The 16,501-nt window shown below is 46.7% G+C and overlaps 1 protein-coding gene across 1 annotated transcript in view; it reads right to left on the bottom strand.

Moving 5' to 3' along the window:
- Disc1 (DISC1 scaffold protein) overlaps positions 1–16,501 on the bottom strand; it is a 253,803-nt gene that overhangs the window by 148,870 nt on the left and 88,432 nt on the right. Inside the window, exons 7-8 of the mRNA XM_008845824.2 lie at positions 12,866–12,920; positions 7,330–7,432 (exon numbers count right to left, since the gene is read on the bottom strand). Coding sequence (XP_008844046.2) covers positions 7,330–7,432; positions 12,866–12,920 — 158 coding nt within the window. The remainder of the gene's footprint in view (positions 1–7,329; positions 7,433–12,865; positions 12,921–16,501) is intronic.

Here is a 16,501-nt window from a genome sequence, read left to right as displayed (position 1 = left end):
CAATGCCCAAGGTTGACCTCTGGCCTCTCTACAGGCATATGAACGCTGCATGCACACCCTATATACACATCTACACACACACACACACACACAGAGAGAGAGAGAGAGAGAGAGAGAGAGAGAGAGAAAGAGAGAGAGAGAGAGAGAGAGAGAGAGAGAGAGAGAGGAATAGGCAAACGTGCGTTTGGAGAGTCAAAGAGATTGCTTCAAAGGGGAGGTGGAGGTGAGTTTCATGAGGACAGACAGAAAAGTCCCTAAAGAAGAGATAGGAATTCCAGCTGGAGCAGAGGGTAGGTATAAGACACAGTGACTGGGGTGGAGGTTAGAATGATACAGAATCGTAGCCTGGACCAAATCCCAGCTCCCCAAATGCCAAGTTGATAAGTTTACATCCATTTAGGAAAAAGAAACCAAGTTTTAATGCTGCCTCAGGGAAATAGGCTAGATGACTGCAAGAGTTGAGTTTCAATCAGAAACTTCTTCCAGATGGGAGTTTTCCACCTTGAACAGTGGCTGAGTCAGCAGCTGGGTAGAGGTGCCCTGGGGCATGCCACAAAAAACCTGGAGGGGCTCTATGCTCTGAGGAGCTTGCAAAGGCACCCACAGAGCTACAGCTAGGGACTGAGGTCATGTGCTCCTACTGAGACTGGGCATAGGGATTCTCAACCTTTCTGCAGGGCCACTTATGAAGCAAGAGCATCAATGAAAAGTAGGTGGCACCAACTGCGCCCCCAGAGATGCCGGACAGCTTCTCTTACAATGCTTCAGAAGGAAAAGACCTCTGAGAAGGAACTGGAGGAGAGGACAGACACAGTAGTCTTCAGGTTTGCTGGAAATGCTTCCTCCAACTCCTGCAGTCATTGGTGGTTGGGTCTTTTAAAACAACACCACACAGACAGACTGTTTATTGAGCCTGAGCCTTTCCTTGACCCCAATGCTTGGGAACACACATGCTGGGAGAAGCGAGTATTTTACATGGAGACAATGAAGGTTAATTCCTGAAGAGGCAAGTAATATCAAAGCTGGGACCATCACAAATGACTACAGTGCCCCCTGTAATATTTTACACAGGTTTCGACCTCACAGTTGAGCCCTGAGATTAGCCATGCTTGGCACAGCTCTCTAAACTGCTGAGCCTGGTGACAAAGATTCAGAAAGTCAGTGCCAACCCTGGAGGAAGTCCCATAGGGAACGGTGACCCCCATCGTCCCTAGGGAAAATGTATGTGAAACTACCAGCCTTTGCCAGGGCCAGCCTGTTCATTAGTGAAACAGTTGAATATGGATCTTCACATATTTGTTAAAATAGCTGTGGCTGGGTTGGAAAGATGGCTCAGAAGCAGTTATAAGCATTGGCTGCTTTTTCAGAGGACCAAGATTTGGTTCCCAGCATCTACACTGTGGCCCACAACCATCCATAAAACCTAATTCTATGAGTTCCAACACCCTCTTCTGGCCTCTGTGGGTACTGTACACATGTGGTATACATACATTCGTGCAGAGAAACACTCATACACATAAGCTAAATAAGTATCTGGGAAAAACATCTGTGTAAAAAGTTTATTCTAGCTAGGTGTGGTGACACAGGCCTGAAATCTCAGTATTCAGGAGGCTGAGGTAGGAGGATGGCAAGTTCCATGTCAACCTGAGCTATATCGTGAGACTAATCTTAAAAAAGAAAGCACAGTCTCTTGCTCCAGTAGAGCACCTGGCTGGCCCCCACAAGCACTACCCAAGCTGAAGCTACATAGTCAAAATAAGTATTTGGTGATGTTTTCAACCACTGTGTCCTGAAATGGTTTGTTTCTGATCATTGGTAATGAAAGCCCGCAGTGCTGAGGTGGGGGCTATTGCAGAATCCACAGCCTCGAGGCATTGGCCTTGGGTCCAAATCATAGGAAGAGGCCTAATGGGCCTCAAACACACCTCTTAGGAGGACTTTGGTTTGAATGGAGCTCTTACAGTGTGCCCAACAGAGTAACCCAAGTGGGGTGAATCACGCCGAAGATCCAGGGCACCAGACAGAACCTACATTGTGCACTTGACCTTCTAAGAAGTCAAGGGACAGGCTGGAGAGATGGATCCGCCTTTAAGAGCACTGGCTGTTCTTGCAGGGGACCCAGGTTGGATTCTCAGCACTCACATGGTGACTAACAGCCATCTGTAACTCCAGCTCTGGGGGAATCTGACATCCTCTGACCTCCGAGGGCATTGCACAACATGGGTACAGTTACACACATGTAGGCAATACACTCATACACATAAAATGGAAATAATAAAAAAATTTTAAATCGGGGTAAAGGAAAACAGCCAATCCTGACCCTAACAGTGCCAGCCAATATGCAGAGAGATACAGGTGGTCCTGGGTTGTATAAGAAAACAGGCTGAGCACAGGCCAGAGGAGTAAGCCAGTAAGCAGTGTTCCTCCATGGTCTCTGCTTTGGTTCCTACCTCCAGGTTCCTGCCTTGGCCTCCCTTGATGATGAACTGAAACCTGAAAGCCAAATGTCATGGTTGGCTTTGGCTGTTGATATACTTAGGAAGAAGGAACCTCAGCGTGGGAGTTTCCTCTATTGGACTGGCCTGTGGGAATGTCTGTGACACATTTTCGTAATTGTTAAGTGATATGGGAAGGCCCAGCCCGTTGTGAGCAATGCCACCCCTGGGCAGGTGGTCTTGTGCAAGAAAACAGGCTGAGCACAGGCCAGAGGAGTAAGCCAGTAAGTAGCATTCCTCCATGGTCTCTGCTTCAGCCTCCAGGTTCCTGCCTTGAGTTCCCACCCTGGCTCCTGTCCATGATGGACTGCAAGCTATAAGATGAAATAAATCTTTCCTCCCCAAGTTGGTTTTGGTTGATGTTATATCACAGCAATAGAAAGCACATGAGAACAATGTGCATGTCACATGTATATACATGTATGTATGTCACATGTGCATATATGTATGCATGTGCATGTGGAAGCCAGAGTACAAGATTGGGTGCCATCTTCAGGAACTGTCTTCTTCCCTTGAGACAGGGTCTCTCTCTAGTCTAGGCTAGCTGGCCAGGGAGGCCCAGGGGTCTGCCTGTCTCTGCTTTCCCAGTGCGGGGATTACAAGCGCTCGCCAACACACCCTGCATTTTTACAAGAATTCTGAGAGTAAACTTGAGAAACCAGTCTTCAAGGCAAGTGCTTTACTGACTGAGTCATCCACCCCACCCCTCCCTCAGCTCCTTTTCTGCTTGTAAAGCCAAACCTCTGCATTATTTCAGGACATTTATTCTTTATATAAAATGAGACATTGCTTGATTCTATCATTGCAAGTAAGAGCCAATTGGTCTTTATTATAATAAAGCTAAAAGGAAAGTAGGGGAAATATTTAGAGTTGGAGGAAAGAAAATTCTTGTAATATAGTCACTCAGTTGTCATCTAAGGTGATAGGGAAGGGTTCCCAGTCACTCGGTCAGGTCAACAAAGGCATTTTCAAGCAGACTATGGAAGTTCGCTGTGGCTTCTTGTCCCTGCCTGTGATAGAATACAGAGGAACAGAGATGAATGAGGATAAACTGCTAAATATAAAAGGAGCTAGAGCTCTCTGGGTCTGGAAATAAGACTCTATTCCTGGCCTCTACAGATGGCAGTAGTTCTTAAGCTGAGAAAGGGCCTCAGGCTGCCAGTGGGATCCGGAGGGTCTTTAAACCAGACAGAAGCATGGAGTCTTACAGACAGACAGAAGGCCAGCTCAGGATCTCCAGGACACCCTACGATGTCTGCACCTAGCAGGGCTTCTTAGAATCCCAAGAACACTGCCTTGGGCTCCAGCAGCCCAAGATGAAGAAGGCATTTTTTTACTACTGTGGCTACTCCTTTGTCTAATGAAGCAGAGACTGACCATTCTGAGTACTGAAAAGGGAAGCAGAAATAGCATTACATCCAGAAGCCATGAAGAGGGGCATCTCCCTCCTACCAGCACAACCCCCTGAGGACAGCCACCCCACTGGGACAGCCACCCCACAAGGGACAGGTCCACTTAACCAAAGAGCCTGATAAGAAACTGATTTACTCCCCACTTAAGTTAACCAGAGTCACCCTCCAACCACTGAGTTCTCTCCAGTTTTCTCAGCCGACCAAAAAACTAATACTGAAAAACCAAGGGCTGTCTGCAATAATCCAACTTAAGAACCTTCCCTGGAATTCTAAAAGCAGATTACTGGTATCGGAGCCAGAAATTTCTGCTGTCTGAATTACAGCTCTCTTCCCTTGGGCTCCACAGAGGCTCATCCACCTGTTCTCCAAGGGAAGATATATTGATTAAGAAAGCCAAAATCCCTAACTCAGAAACAAGACTATGTTCGATCTTCTTTTTTTTTTCCTCTCTCTGCAAATGGGGCCATAACTCCACATAAGTGACATGGGAGGCAGTTACAAGGCAGGCCGCACGCTCACCCACCATGTTTTAAGGTTGTAAATGCCATGCCTGGCTGCGCCAGGGACCAAGTGGCTCATTAGCTGCAACATTAGTGTTTAATGATGTGAGGAGCAGACACTGCCAGACACCGCGCTCCTTCTTAAAACATCATTGAAGGCCCATACGTGTAATTATTATACCTTCCCCTTAAATTTTATGATTCCTCTGAAGCTGATGGGCTGCACATTCATCCAACCTATATATCTCAGAGACCTCTTCGAGGCCGCCGTTTACATAACTGTGCTAAAGAGCCATCCAGCACATGCAGGAAGTCTGGACTCTGGCCACCAGTCTGCCATTGCTGAACTAATTGAACTTGCTAGGGCAATCCCCAGCACCTTGCTCACCCTCTCCCCACTGGAATCTGTCTCCCTCCCACCTGCCTGATGCTGATGACAAACATCAGATCAAATACTGAGGAATGCTTGAAAGCACTATTCAAATGAGAAAGTAGGATATTGTTTACAGGGACCCATGTTTCCAAGCTACTGATGAAGGAGAAACCCATCCCTTAAGGGCTCCAGGTGTACAGAGGATGAGACCGACTGAGATATCACCAAGTTCTGAGACTAGGTTTCATTTTGAAGAGGTGTGTGTGAGTGTGTGTGTGTGTGTGTGTGTGTGTGTGCATGTGTGTGTGTTTATGTTCAAGTAGGGGGTGTGAGTGTGTGTGTGGGTACATGAGAAGAAGTGTGCACATGGGTACGGAGGCCAGAGATCAACCTTGGATGTCGTTCCCCAGGAGCACTATCCAACTTTTTAAAATTTGAGGCAACATCACTTACTGGCCTGGAGCTCATCAAATAAGTTAAGCTATGGAGCTCCAGAATTCACCTGCCTCAGCCTCTCAGTACTGGAGTTATAAGTGCATAGCTGGTGGAGAGAAGAGTCAGTTTTCTTTAAGAGTGTGGCCCCTAGTAGGTCAGCCATGATCTACTGGATGGCCATACACCCATGAGTATGGGCAGCACAAATTAGATGGGTTTTTTAAAAGGACACAAAATTGAGTGGGTGGGTAGAGAAGAGGGGGTGTGCCTGGGAGGAGTTTGCGGGTGTGAACATGATCAAAATACATGGTAAGAAATTCCCAAAAGAATTAACAAAAATTTTAAACAAACAAGTGAGCTGCGCATGGGGGCATGCACATCTTTAATTCTAGCACTGGGGAAGCTGAGGCAAGCAGATCTCTGTGAGATTACCTAGTTTACATGTCATGGTCCAGGCCAGCTGGGGCTACAGGGAGACCTTATCTCAAAAAAGAAAAGAAAGTAGAAAAAAAAAAAACCCACAAGTGCACGCTATCATGCAGTTCTTTATGTAGGTTCCAGGGCTGGAGCTCAGGTCCTTATGGTTATATGACAAACACTTCACCAACAGACCTACCCCCCCAGTCCCACTACCATCTTTTAAAATGAGTCTATCAGCTCATCTCACAAGAGAATCCTCATGAGCCTCAGGCTGGGGAAGGAAAAGCCTGAGGAGAGCCTGTCTCCCAGGAAGAGATCTCACACAGTGCTGACACTTGTCAGACCACCTTGCAGGAGAGACTGGAGCTGAGTCAGTGATGGTCAGTGATGGGTGGGGCCACAGCTGGACCAGGACCGCTCAGCTATGCATGCTCCTGCCTCTACTTAAACCCAATCCTCTTGTCAGGACCGAGAGATGGACTTGGGTGTCACTGGGCCTCTTTGTCCAGGAAGAGATCTCACACAGTGCTGACACTTGTCAGACCACCTTGCAGGAGAGACTGGAGCTGAGTCAGTGATGGTCAGTGATGGGTGGGGCCACAGCTGGACCAGGACCGCTCAGCTATGCATGCTCCTGCCTCTACTTAAACCCAATCCTCTTGTCAGGACCGAGAGATGGACTTGGGTGTCACTGGGCCTCTTTGTTTGCAGCGTCCACAGTGAGTAAATCTCCTTTCTTTGCTTTTCGCTATGACGTGTCTGCTATTGAGGCCGGACGGCTGAGCCTGGCTTGTTAGTGCTGGCAGAGTGCAGGCTTTGGTCAGAACAGCTGTGGTACCACAACGGCCACATTGTGCATGTGTGTGTGGTGTATGTATGTGTATGTGTGTGTGATGTATGTGTAAGCATGTGTGTGGTGTATGTATATGTGTGTATGTGTGTATAGTGTGTGTATGGTGTATGTGTGTACCTGTGTGTGTGTGTGGTTTATGTGTATGTGTATATGTGTATGTGTGAGGGGTATATGTGTGTATGAGTGAGATATATGTATGTATGTTTGTGGTGTGTGTATGTCTGTGTATGTGAGGGTGTATATGTATCCGTGTGTATGTGTGTATGGTATATGTGGGTATGTGCATGTGTATTTATGATATATGTATAGTAGTACGTGTGGTATATGTGTATTTATATGTGCGTGTTTCTGGTGTATTGTGCATATATGTGCTTGTATGTATATGTACGTGTGTGTTTGTGTGTGTATATGTGTGTGATTGTGGTGTATCGTGCATATGTGTGTATGTGTTAATGTGTATATATGTATGTGTTAGGTGGCAGATGTGTGTATATGTGTGTGTGCATGTGTTTGTGGTATGTGTGTGTCTCTGAACGCATATATGTGTGCAATTGTTTGTGATGTGTATGTGTGCTGCTAGGATTGCACCCAGGGCCTCGCACGTGCCAGTCAAGTGCTCTACCTTTGAGCTTCTTCCCCAGCTCCCCTTTAACTTTTTATTTTGAGACAGAATATCTGTAAATCATATAGGTGAACTTAGAATTCACTCTGTGGTCCAGGCCTTGAACTTGTGATCCTCCTCCCTCAGCTTCCCAAGTGGCTGGGACAGGCTTGTACCACCTGGCCTAGTTGGGCTCCAGGTGCTAATCAGTGAGGAAAAAAGGAGTGTCTTGTCAGTTACCTGATACAGCCAGCATCTTGGCTTCCAGCAAGACAGGCAGCCTGGTGTCAAGGTCACTGAGTCTCCTCCTCAGAGAGCTGCACAGTCTCTCGCTTGAGCACAGCTACAGGGAGAAATGTCAGGAATCAGTGTCCACGGCAACCCACAGAGGACAGTGAGGAAACTGCCTGAGGATTCTGGGTTTGTAAATGGCTCGGTGGGATGCCAGAGAGTGAGAGGAAGAGGGTGCTTCAGGAAGCCAGGGAAGGGGGCAGCAAAGAAGGGAGGGCGGAGAAGAAGGGGGAAAGAGAGGGAGGGGGAAGAGGGGAGGGGAGGGGGAAGAGAAGGGAGAAGAGAGCAAAGGAGGGGAGGAGCGGAGAGGAGGAGAGGGGAGGAAGGAAGGGAGGAAGAGATAAGAAAGGAGGGGAGAAATAACCCGTGCCGATCCATCCATCACGCAGGGGAGAGAGGCTCTGTGGGAGAGCTCACATAGGCTGGTGTGGGCAGACCCACAGAGAGCAGCCAGGAGCTGAAGTAACTGTATCAAATCTGCCTTAGCCTTCACTCTACCCCTGCCTGGAGCACTCCAGCCCCAGAAGGCTTAGCTCCCTCAGACTCTCTGGTCTGTCTGTCCCGTGCCAGCTCAGGGAAGAAAGTCCTCGCTGACTTCTGGCCCCAAATAGCCCCTCCCTCCCTCCCCTTCCCCCTGCCCTCTTCTCTAGCTTCCTCTGCATCTGACACAGTTTGGGTTTGGGTTTGGGTTTGGGTTTGGGTTTGTTTGTTTTTAAGAGAAACTTTATTGATTCAAGAATTTCATACAATAAATTTTGATTCTATTCAGACCTCCTCCCCTCACCCAACCACTCCTACCCCCCATCCCCCACCCCCACCCCTGACTTCTTGTCTTCTATCTGTAAATGAGAAACCCCATCCATCTTATATAACACCTTTGACCTGGGTGCCAGAGAAACCATATCTCGTTAGAAAGTCAGTGATCTATAATTCTTACACTCAAGTGATACAGTTTCATTCTTCCATTTTCTCCTCTCTACTAGGATACAAGCTCCTCCATGAACAGGGACTTTAATATCCCTGGCACACAGTAGGCAGTCAATTAAGATGTGGCTTTTGAGCTCAAGGTCAGAGAGCAGCCTGTTAAATTTAATTGCTAGAAGATACTCTCCAGAGAAACCAGAAGAGCAGATTTGAAAAATAGATAAGTCACCGACAGAGACTTGCAGGGTTTATCAGGCATTTCGCTGGGACTCTGCAACTACATCCTATGTTTTTCTTCGAGTTTCAAAAATAACGAAAATCTTTAACTTTACCCTCTTTCTCCAAATGCCTTTAGGTTACCGTTTATGTTGTCTGTGGCTGAAACATCACACTTTTTTTTCTTTTCTTTAAGGCTCATTTTCATCTGTTATCTGTACTCAGATTCATGAGCTACCTGTACACATCTCCAGTTCACCAAAAGCACACAGCATGGATTTTGTAAGGATAAAAGTATGTGGGCATTTAGGAGGAAACCCACAAAGAATGTGACCTCCAAGCATGATTCTTTAATGACCAAAAATCTGGGATCCCGTTCAAAAACTAAAAGTAATATACTTAGATTCAGAGTCCATAGATGATAGGAGATTCCATTTCTCCAGAGCAATCTACATCTTGAAGGAAAAGCCCACTTTAAATATTTTGCTTATCTCAGATCAAACAGAGGTTATTTTTAAAATCAAAGCAGACCTCACCCAGTCCTCAAAGGACTCCACTGTTTCTCTGAGGACCACAGGGGTTTTCCCTCAATGGTTGAGATTTTTCCAACCTCCCTTTAAAAAGCCCACAGGTAGTCTGTCAGCATCTAAGACTGAATCAGCAGAGCTGTGTATCCACAAGTCCAAAATCATTAATCTCAAGATTCTTTCAGGGGTTCTGAGACTCATCAAGATATCAGACTGAGATCAAAAAGGAAGATATCCAGAATACCTTCCTGCAAACTCTGAGTCTCCATTGGCTCAGTGGTCCAAGCCTGGCCCCAACCCATCCCATCCTCCCATCCTATATGTCTAAAACTGTCTTTGAAAGTCCAAAGACATGTCAGTTAATTCTATAACACCAGTCAGAGTTCTTGGGTCTTATCAATCCGCATCTAATATTTCTGATTTTAGTTAACAGTGTCTCTTAATCCCAATTTGGTCAGTTTCTCCTTTGCTGAAAGAGTCCATCCTTCAAACTTCGCTATTAATATGAAACAACCTTTCTAAATTTTCTTATTAAATTGCAATGCACATTCTTTCGGTCTCTGCTGGATGTAATGTAATAGCCAGCAATCTCCAGATATCCCAATTATTTCCGACTATTTCCATCTCATTTATCCCTTAATTACCTTTGGTTTGGGTAACTCAGGAGAGTCGAGGGATGTAACGAGTGCAGAGAAGGTTCCACCTCGCTCTGAAAATATCAGGGGTGTGAGGGTGTGTGTGTGTGTGTGTGTGTGTGTGTGTGTGTGTGTGTGTGTGTGTGTAACTCACTAAAGAAAAGAAACTGTGGGGCTGAGCCACTTGTCTCATGGTGACCTGCCAGTCTACAAGAGCTACAGCTAGGGTTAGAGTCAGGGTTAGGGTTACAGTTCGGCATGCTACATGACCCATTGTTTCTGCCTCACACAACCTCCTATGCTTTCATATATGTGCTGAAACACACATACCCACCCCAGGAAAATCTTCAAGGCTTCCTTATTTACAAATAAAATTAGCCCCTGAGGAACTCATTATCAAGTGGTAGTTTTACATTTACATTTTAAAATCTGAGGCATGAAGTCTTTAATTTGATGGAAGGCAAAATAATTATAAGTTGTCTCTAAATGTCGTAGGGGTGCAATGAGTGGTGGTTTGAATGCTTGCATCCCCATAAAATTCATACACCGAAACCTGCAGCCCTGGTGTAATGGGGGTTATGGGTTGGGCTTTTCAAGAGATTAACAAGTCCTGAAGATAGAACCTCATGAATGTGTAAAAGCCCTTATAAAGGGGACCCCTGGGGATGGGGGATGATTCAATCAGTAAAAGGCTTGCTTTGTAAGCATGGAGAGCTGAACCAGATCCCCAGCACCCATGTAAAAAGTCAGGTGCTGCTGTGTACACTTGTGATCTCAGCATTAGGGAAGTGGAGACTGGCGGATCCCTGGAGCTTGCTGGCCAGTCAGTGTAGGCTGGCTTTGCTCCAGAACACCTGAGGTTGTCTTCCAGCATACACTGACACACACTCACATACACACTCACACTTACATACTCACACACACTCACATACTTACATCCCCAACATGCACTTACACACACACACATTCACACACAATAGTCATCATCATAACCACACCTCAGAGTCCTTCTGCTGTATTTTCATCCTGTGAGGATGCAGCAAGTTGTCTGCCATCTGTGGCCCAGGAGAGGTCCCCACTAGAAGTCAGCCACGATGGCACCTGGACTCTGCCTCCAGCCTCCAGAGCTGCTATTTACAAGCCACCCAACCTCTGTGCTTTGCTATGGAAGACCAATTACACAAAGACAAAGCCCAGCCCTCACAGCATTTGGATGAACCCACTACCCTTGGAGTCTATGAAGGAGGACCTCCTGCCCAGCAAAGCAAGAGATGTAACCTATTCCTCTCCTCTGGGTAAGCAGCCCAGGAAGCTCTCAGGTAGATTTCAAGCATTCCTGGGTCTCTGGGCCCATGTCATCTTATGGATACTACTAGTTGCTGACAGGAACCCAAGAAACTAATGGCCTCATGGTCAGAACAACACTGTCAGGTGTCAGCTTTGGAAATGACTGAGGCAAAGAAACACTGAGAAAAAGGCCAGAACAACCATGGGCATATTGCCAACAACTCATGCCAGCACTGGCCTAGGTGTAGGGACCACAAGACACACTGCAGGTTTCCCAATAAACATCCAGGCTTTCCTTCCCTTCTCTTCCTCCTCCTTCTCCTCCTCTTCCTCTCATCCCTCCTCCTCCTGTGTGGTGTATGTATATGAACATGTCCGTGTGTTTGTGTGTAGATGTGAGTGCTCATGTGGAGGCCAGAATCCACCTTTGAGTGTCTTCCTTAGTCGTTCTCCCTTACATTTTGAGACAGAGTCTTTCACTGAACCTGGAGCTCGCTGATTCAGCTAGGCTGGCTGGCCAGTGAGCCCTAGAGATCTTCCTAGATCACCGCCCAGTGCTGGGATTATAAGTGTGTGCCACAATGCCCACCTATTTTTTTACCCAGATTCTGGGGATTGAACTCTGGTCCTCATGCTTACATAGCAAGCACTTTACTGACTGAGCCATCTCCCAGCCCCTAAGCCTTCTTTTTTCTGGTCATGAAAACAGAGTGATACTCCTCCCAAGTTGGAAGCTCTACTCTACAACTGTTATTTCTACATCTCAACCATCTCGGAACCTCCCTGACTCCCAGGGATGGAGGAGGGTTCAGGACCAGGGCTCTATCACAGCACCTGGAGACAACCCCCCGAGAATCTGGTCCTACAGCTCAGTCAGACATGACCACAAGGGAGGGTTCTGTTCAGTTCAACTTCTAGGACCTGGACAGTGGCACTCAGTGGACTTGGGGAATACTGAGGCTGTATCCTGCTGCTTCATAGGACAGGGACTGGCTATGGAAGTATAAACACTGTGAGGGCCAATGTTGATTGTTGGCAGGAGCCCACACCACCCAGGAGAAAAATCTCTGGGCATGACTGTAAGGGAGTGTCTAGACTAGGTTAATGAGTTACAAAGAACTACCCTAAAATGGAGGTGGGTGTCCCAGACTGAATTTTAAAAAGGAGAAAGGGAGCTGAACACCAACACTCACCTCTCTGCTTCCTGACTGTCTACAGGTGAACAGCTGCCTCTCACTCCTGTAGCCATGTCTTCCCTGTCATGATGGTCTGCACCCTCAAACTGTGAGCCAAAATAAACCCTTCCTCCTTAAGCTGCATTTGTCAGGCATTTTGTCACAGTAACAAGAAAAGTAACTATTTCAGACAGCAAATAATATAAGCAAAAATTATTCTAAACTCCACAAAAAACTGTTTTAAAAAACCCAAAGCCTTCATCCAATATATCATTTCCATTTCTGAGAAACCTGACCAATGACCTTTTAGGAGGAGAAGGCATTAATTTTTCAAATTACTTCCATCCTAAAAACCTTTGGTTATTCATTCATTTGTTTATGACAGCATCTTACTATGTAGCCCAGGCTGGCATTAACCCTTAATCCTCCTACTTCAGCTTCTGGGATGCTGAGATTGCAGGTGTGAGCTGCTATGCCCAGCTCTAAGAGCATTTTAAACAAAGGCATTCAACACGGTCCATTCCCAGTCCCCAGACTGACAGCCCCCTCTGAGGCCAGGGTCAGTGGTCCATGCAGAGGAGACATGCAGCCCCTCCCCAGCTCTTCTTCTCAGTTATGCCTGTGAAATGGTTCCACAAACTCTGTTTCTTCCAGAGCCCAAGCACAATGTGATTAACACAGGAAATCAGGTCAGAATAAACAGGAGCAGGATGGAGTTTACCTGAGCAGTGACTTCTCTGACGGCCAGGTTCAGGGATCTTGTCCTTTCCTGGAGGCTAGAAGAATTAGAAAGAGGATTCAGACCCTTTAGCACCAAAGCAGAGCTCTCTACATACAAGACACTGCCAACAGGGAACTTCCATCACACAAGAACTTAAAGGACAGGAGAAAGATGGTGACTGGCAGTTCCATGTGACCATGGGACTAAGATACAGGTGGGAAACAGATCTCACCTCTAAAAATGCCTTACCTCGGCTGCCATTAAAATCTGTCTTCAGGAACAGGAGAGATAGTTCAGTCAGTAAAGTGCTTGCCACACAGGTGTGAGGACCTGAGTTTGAATCCCCAGAACCCACATAAAGAGGTCAGCCATGATGGCCTATGCTTATAACCCCAGCACCTCCAGCACCAGAAAGGTAGAAATAGGAGGATCTCTGGGGCTCACTGGCCAGTCAGCCCAGCCTACTTGGTGAGTTCCAGGCCTGTCTCAAAAACAAAGAAGAGGGCTCCTGTACTGAGCTACACACACACACACACACACACACACACACACCCCTTTCCCAGTCATATGTCTACTGATGATGGGAGGACCCACCCTGGTTTGACAGAAAGCACTGTGCCCTATAACCAGCTTCCTGGGATGGGCCACACTGACAAGGAATCAGTGGGACTAAGTAACCGTGTCACCAGTTCAATAAAACCAGCGCCCTCTGCACTGAGCATCAGCGAGAATAAACACAACATACAAATTTCTTAAGAACACCTAAAACAGCAAGCACCCCTCCCAGATGTACCCGACCTGTGGTCCATAGGCTGCGTGTGACCCACTATGAATGCCGCCCAACATAAAATTGTAAAATTACTTAAAACATTATGAGATTATTTTTTGAAATTTTTTAAAAAACGTATACATGAACTTTAAAGATGTCAGCATCTGTCACAATGTAAAAGGATCGTCCATCCCTGAGTCTAAGCTGTGCCTGCTTCTTTTCTCCTGACTACTTTTCCCTTCACATACAATGTCTCCCCAAGCCCCTTGATAGACTATAAGTTCCATGTGGGCAGCAGCCATTTGCTGGGTTCACATCCTTGCCCTCGGGGCTGAAACATTTTTTGATTGGCATACTGCCAAAACCTGTGCCTGAATGCACAGGTGCAGCTATGACTCAGCTCTGATTCTCTGGGTTTTGGTGCAGAGCAGAAACATGAGCCGATGTCAACCCCTATAGATAGTACAAGATAAAATAATTAGCCCAACAGAAAGAGAAGCCCCAGACCAGGAGGTATCGTCCTCTTTTTTTTTTTTTTTTTTTTTTTTTTTAAAAAAAAAAAAAAAAAAAAAAAAAAACCACAGATGAAGACAGTGAGTTGGGGAGCATCCTAGGAACTAAGGGGGTTGGTAGGAAAGCTTACTAGAAGATATGGAGACAGAGCTAGGCCTCTGAGCCAAAAACAAAGGAAGTGAGCTTGCAGAAGATGAATCGAACTGGTCCCAGTGGCTCTCCCGGTGAGCTATGAAAGTGAAAGTTCAGTAGGGATGAATTACTGGTGGTGGGGGGTGAGAGTGAGGATTACCTGTATCTGGGAAAAGGTTCAAGTCAATAGGAGGAAATGTTCATATTTATCTCTTTGCGGAAGGGGGGAGCAGGTGGCTGTCACATGAGTCAATGTTTTTAGAATATTTGTGATAGACTATCAGGGACAAGGCCTGGTTAGTACTGAGCTCTGGGTGAAGGAGCTTCCAGCTTCCGCAACAGGAACTCAGCCTAGTTTCAAGTGGGCAATAAGAAGGAAATGTTCCTGGTCTGGGAAAATTAACTAGGCCACACTCTGAGAGAATGTGACTAGAACAGGGGAGTACCCACAGCAGGAAGCTGGCGTGGGGTCTGGAATGCCTTACAGAGGGATAGCGGTCAGAAAGGAAGTCTGACGATTAATCTTGGTTGTCAGCTCAGCATTCCTGGGAAGAGGGACTCAACTGAGGATCTAACTGCCTCCATCAGATTGACCAGTGAGAATATGGGGGCGAGCATTTTCCTGACTGCTAATTGATACAGGAGGGGCCTCATCAGGCCACTGTGGGCAGTGTCATCCCTAAGCAGGGGGACCCAGGCTATATAAGGACAGCTGACCATGAACCTGAAAGCAAGCCAATAAGCAACATTTCTCAGTGGTTTCTGCTTCAAGCTCCTGCCTTGAGTGCCTGTCTTGGAGTCCCCTGATGATGGACTGTAATCTGTAAGCTGAAATAAAGCCCTTCGCCCACAAGTTGCATGTGGTCCTGGTGTTTATCACAGCAACAGAGAACAAATTAGGGAAGAGAGCTCGAGAACTGGACACACTGGGAAGCAATGAGCTAGAGCTCCTCACTGCTCTGTGGACTTTGTTCTTCCAACACCAACCAGTACTCAGGCATCCAGAACTCAGAGTGCAAAAGCACAGCCCTGCCCTCAGTCACTCACTGCTGCTAAGAGGGCAAGACACGGTGCCAGGGGAAAGGAAAGATTGCTCATTTGACACAATATGCCTTCAAGATGAAAAGGCCTGGGTCTCCAGGGTATATGCAGGGAGGGTGGGGTCAGGTACAGCATCCACATCAAGGTCTAAAACAAGCTAAGCTGCTACCGTGGGTATGTATTGGGGTTCTTCTCTGCTATGAGAACCTTGGGGATGTGATCACCACCACACATTTGTGATTTCTAATGTCTAAGCAAGCTCACTTCGATCACCAGCTCCTGGAGACTTATGCAGGCACCTGCCAGTCATTCCCACTTGTGACTTGCTTTCACCAGATGAGGGGCTGCTGGTGAGGCTGAAATTAATGCAAACAGAGGAGGTGAGTGCAGACAAGGGGCAAGGTCCTCCTGAATCAGGAGTCACTGGCAAATGTGACAGTACTGATAGAAACAGGCCAAAAGGACCTGCCTGAGAATTCTGGACCTTGGCTAGATTGAGATGGCACATCCTGGGGGAAGGTAAGTATGGGTGTCAGCTCATGTGGAGAGAACGACAGGGCAGACCAACATGGGCTGTTAGGGAGAGCAGGGCATGGCATGTCCAACATGGCCTCGATGCCTTATGCCACTGGGTCTAGAAGCAGCACTGGCTCTGGGTGTCTGGTGTCTCCTATCCAAACTCATGGTCCTTCCCAGGCAAGAATACTTTTTCCTCCCTCTACCGGGCTCAGGAGAGTCCATTCAAGCAGTACATTTTTGTTGGTTTAGGTTTCGATTGGTTGTTGACAGGCTATCAAGTTATTCGGTCTGGCCTTGAACTCACAATGTAGTCAAGCGTGACCTGAACTCTACCAACTGAGCTACATCCCAGTCCCTCAACTAGTACTTTTTTAACTAATGGTTTTCTACATAATTGAACCCTGGAGCATTCAATAACACAGTATAAATAAGTGTTCCCAAGCACACCAAAAGACTAGTCTGAAAATTTACATGTTAAGATAGGCAACAGGCTTTCTTCCTGAGTCTAAAATTGTGTCGGCCTCTGGACAGCACCTTTATGTAAAGGCCAGCATCCCCAATGAAAAGTAAACCAAGTACTGCCTTCTAGGGGAGGGCCCAGGTTGCTTCTCTGGGTGCTGATCTGACCCTATCCTAGAATGAAAACAAGTTTCATCTCTAAC

Source organism: Nannospalax galili, unplaced genomic scaffold (assembly GCF_000622305.1).
Source record: "Nannospalax galili isolate Female #2095 unplaced genomic scaffold, S.galili_v1.0 scaffold702, whole genome shotgun sequence".
NCBI classification, from domain to species: domain Eukaryota; kingdom Metazoa; phylum Chordata; class Mammalia; order Rodentia; family Spalacidae; genus Nannospalax; species Nannospalax galili.
The sequence above is the reverse complement of the archived record's forward strand: the minus strand, read 5'-3'. Positions and strand labels throughout refer to the sequence as shown.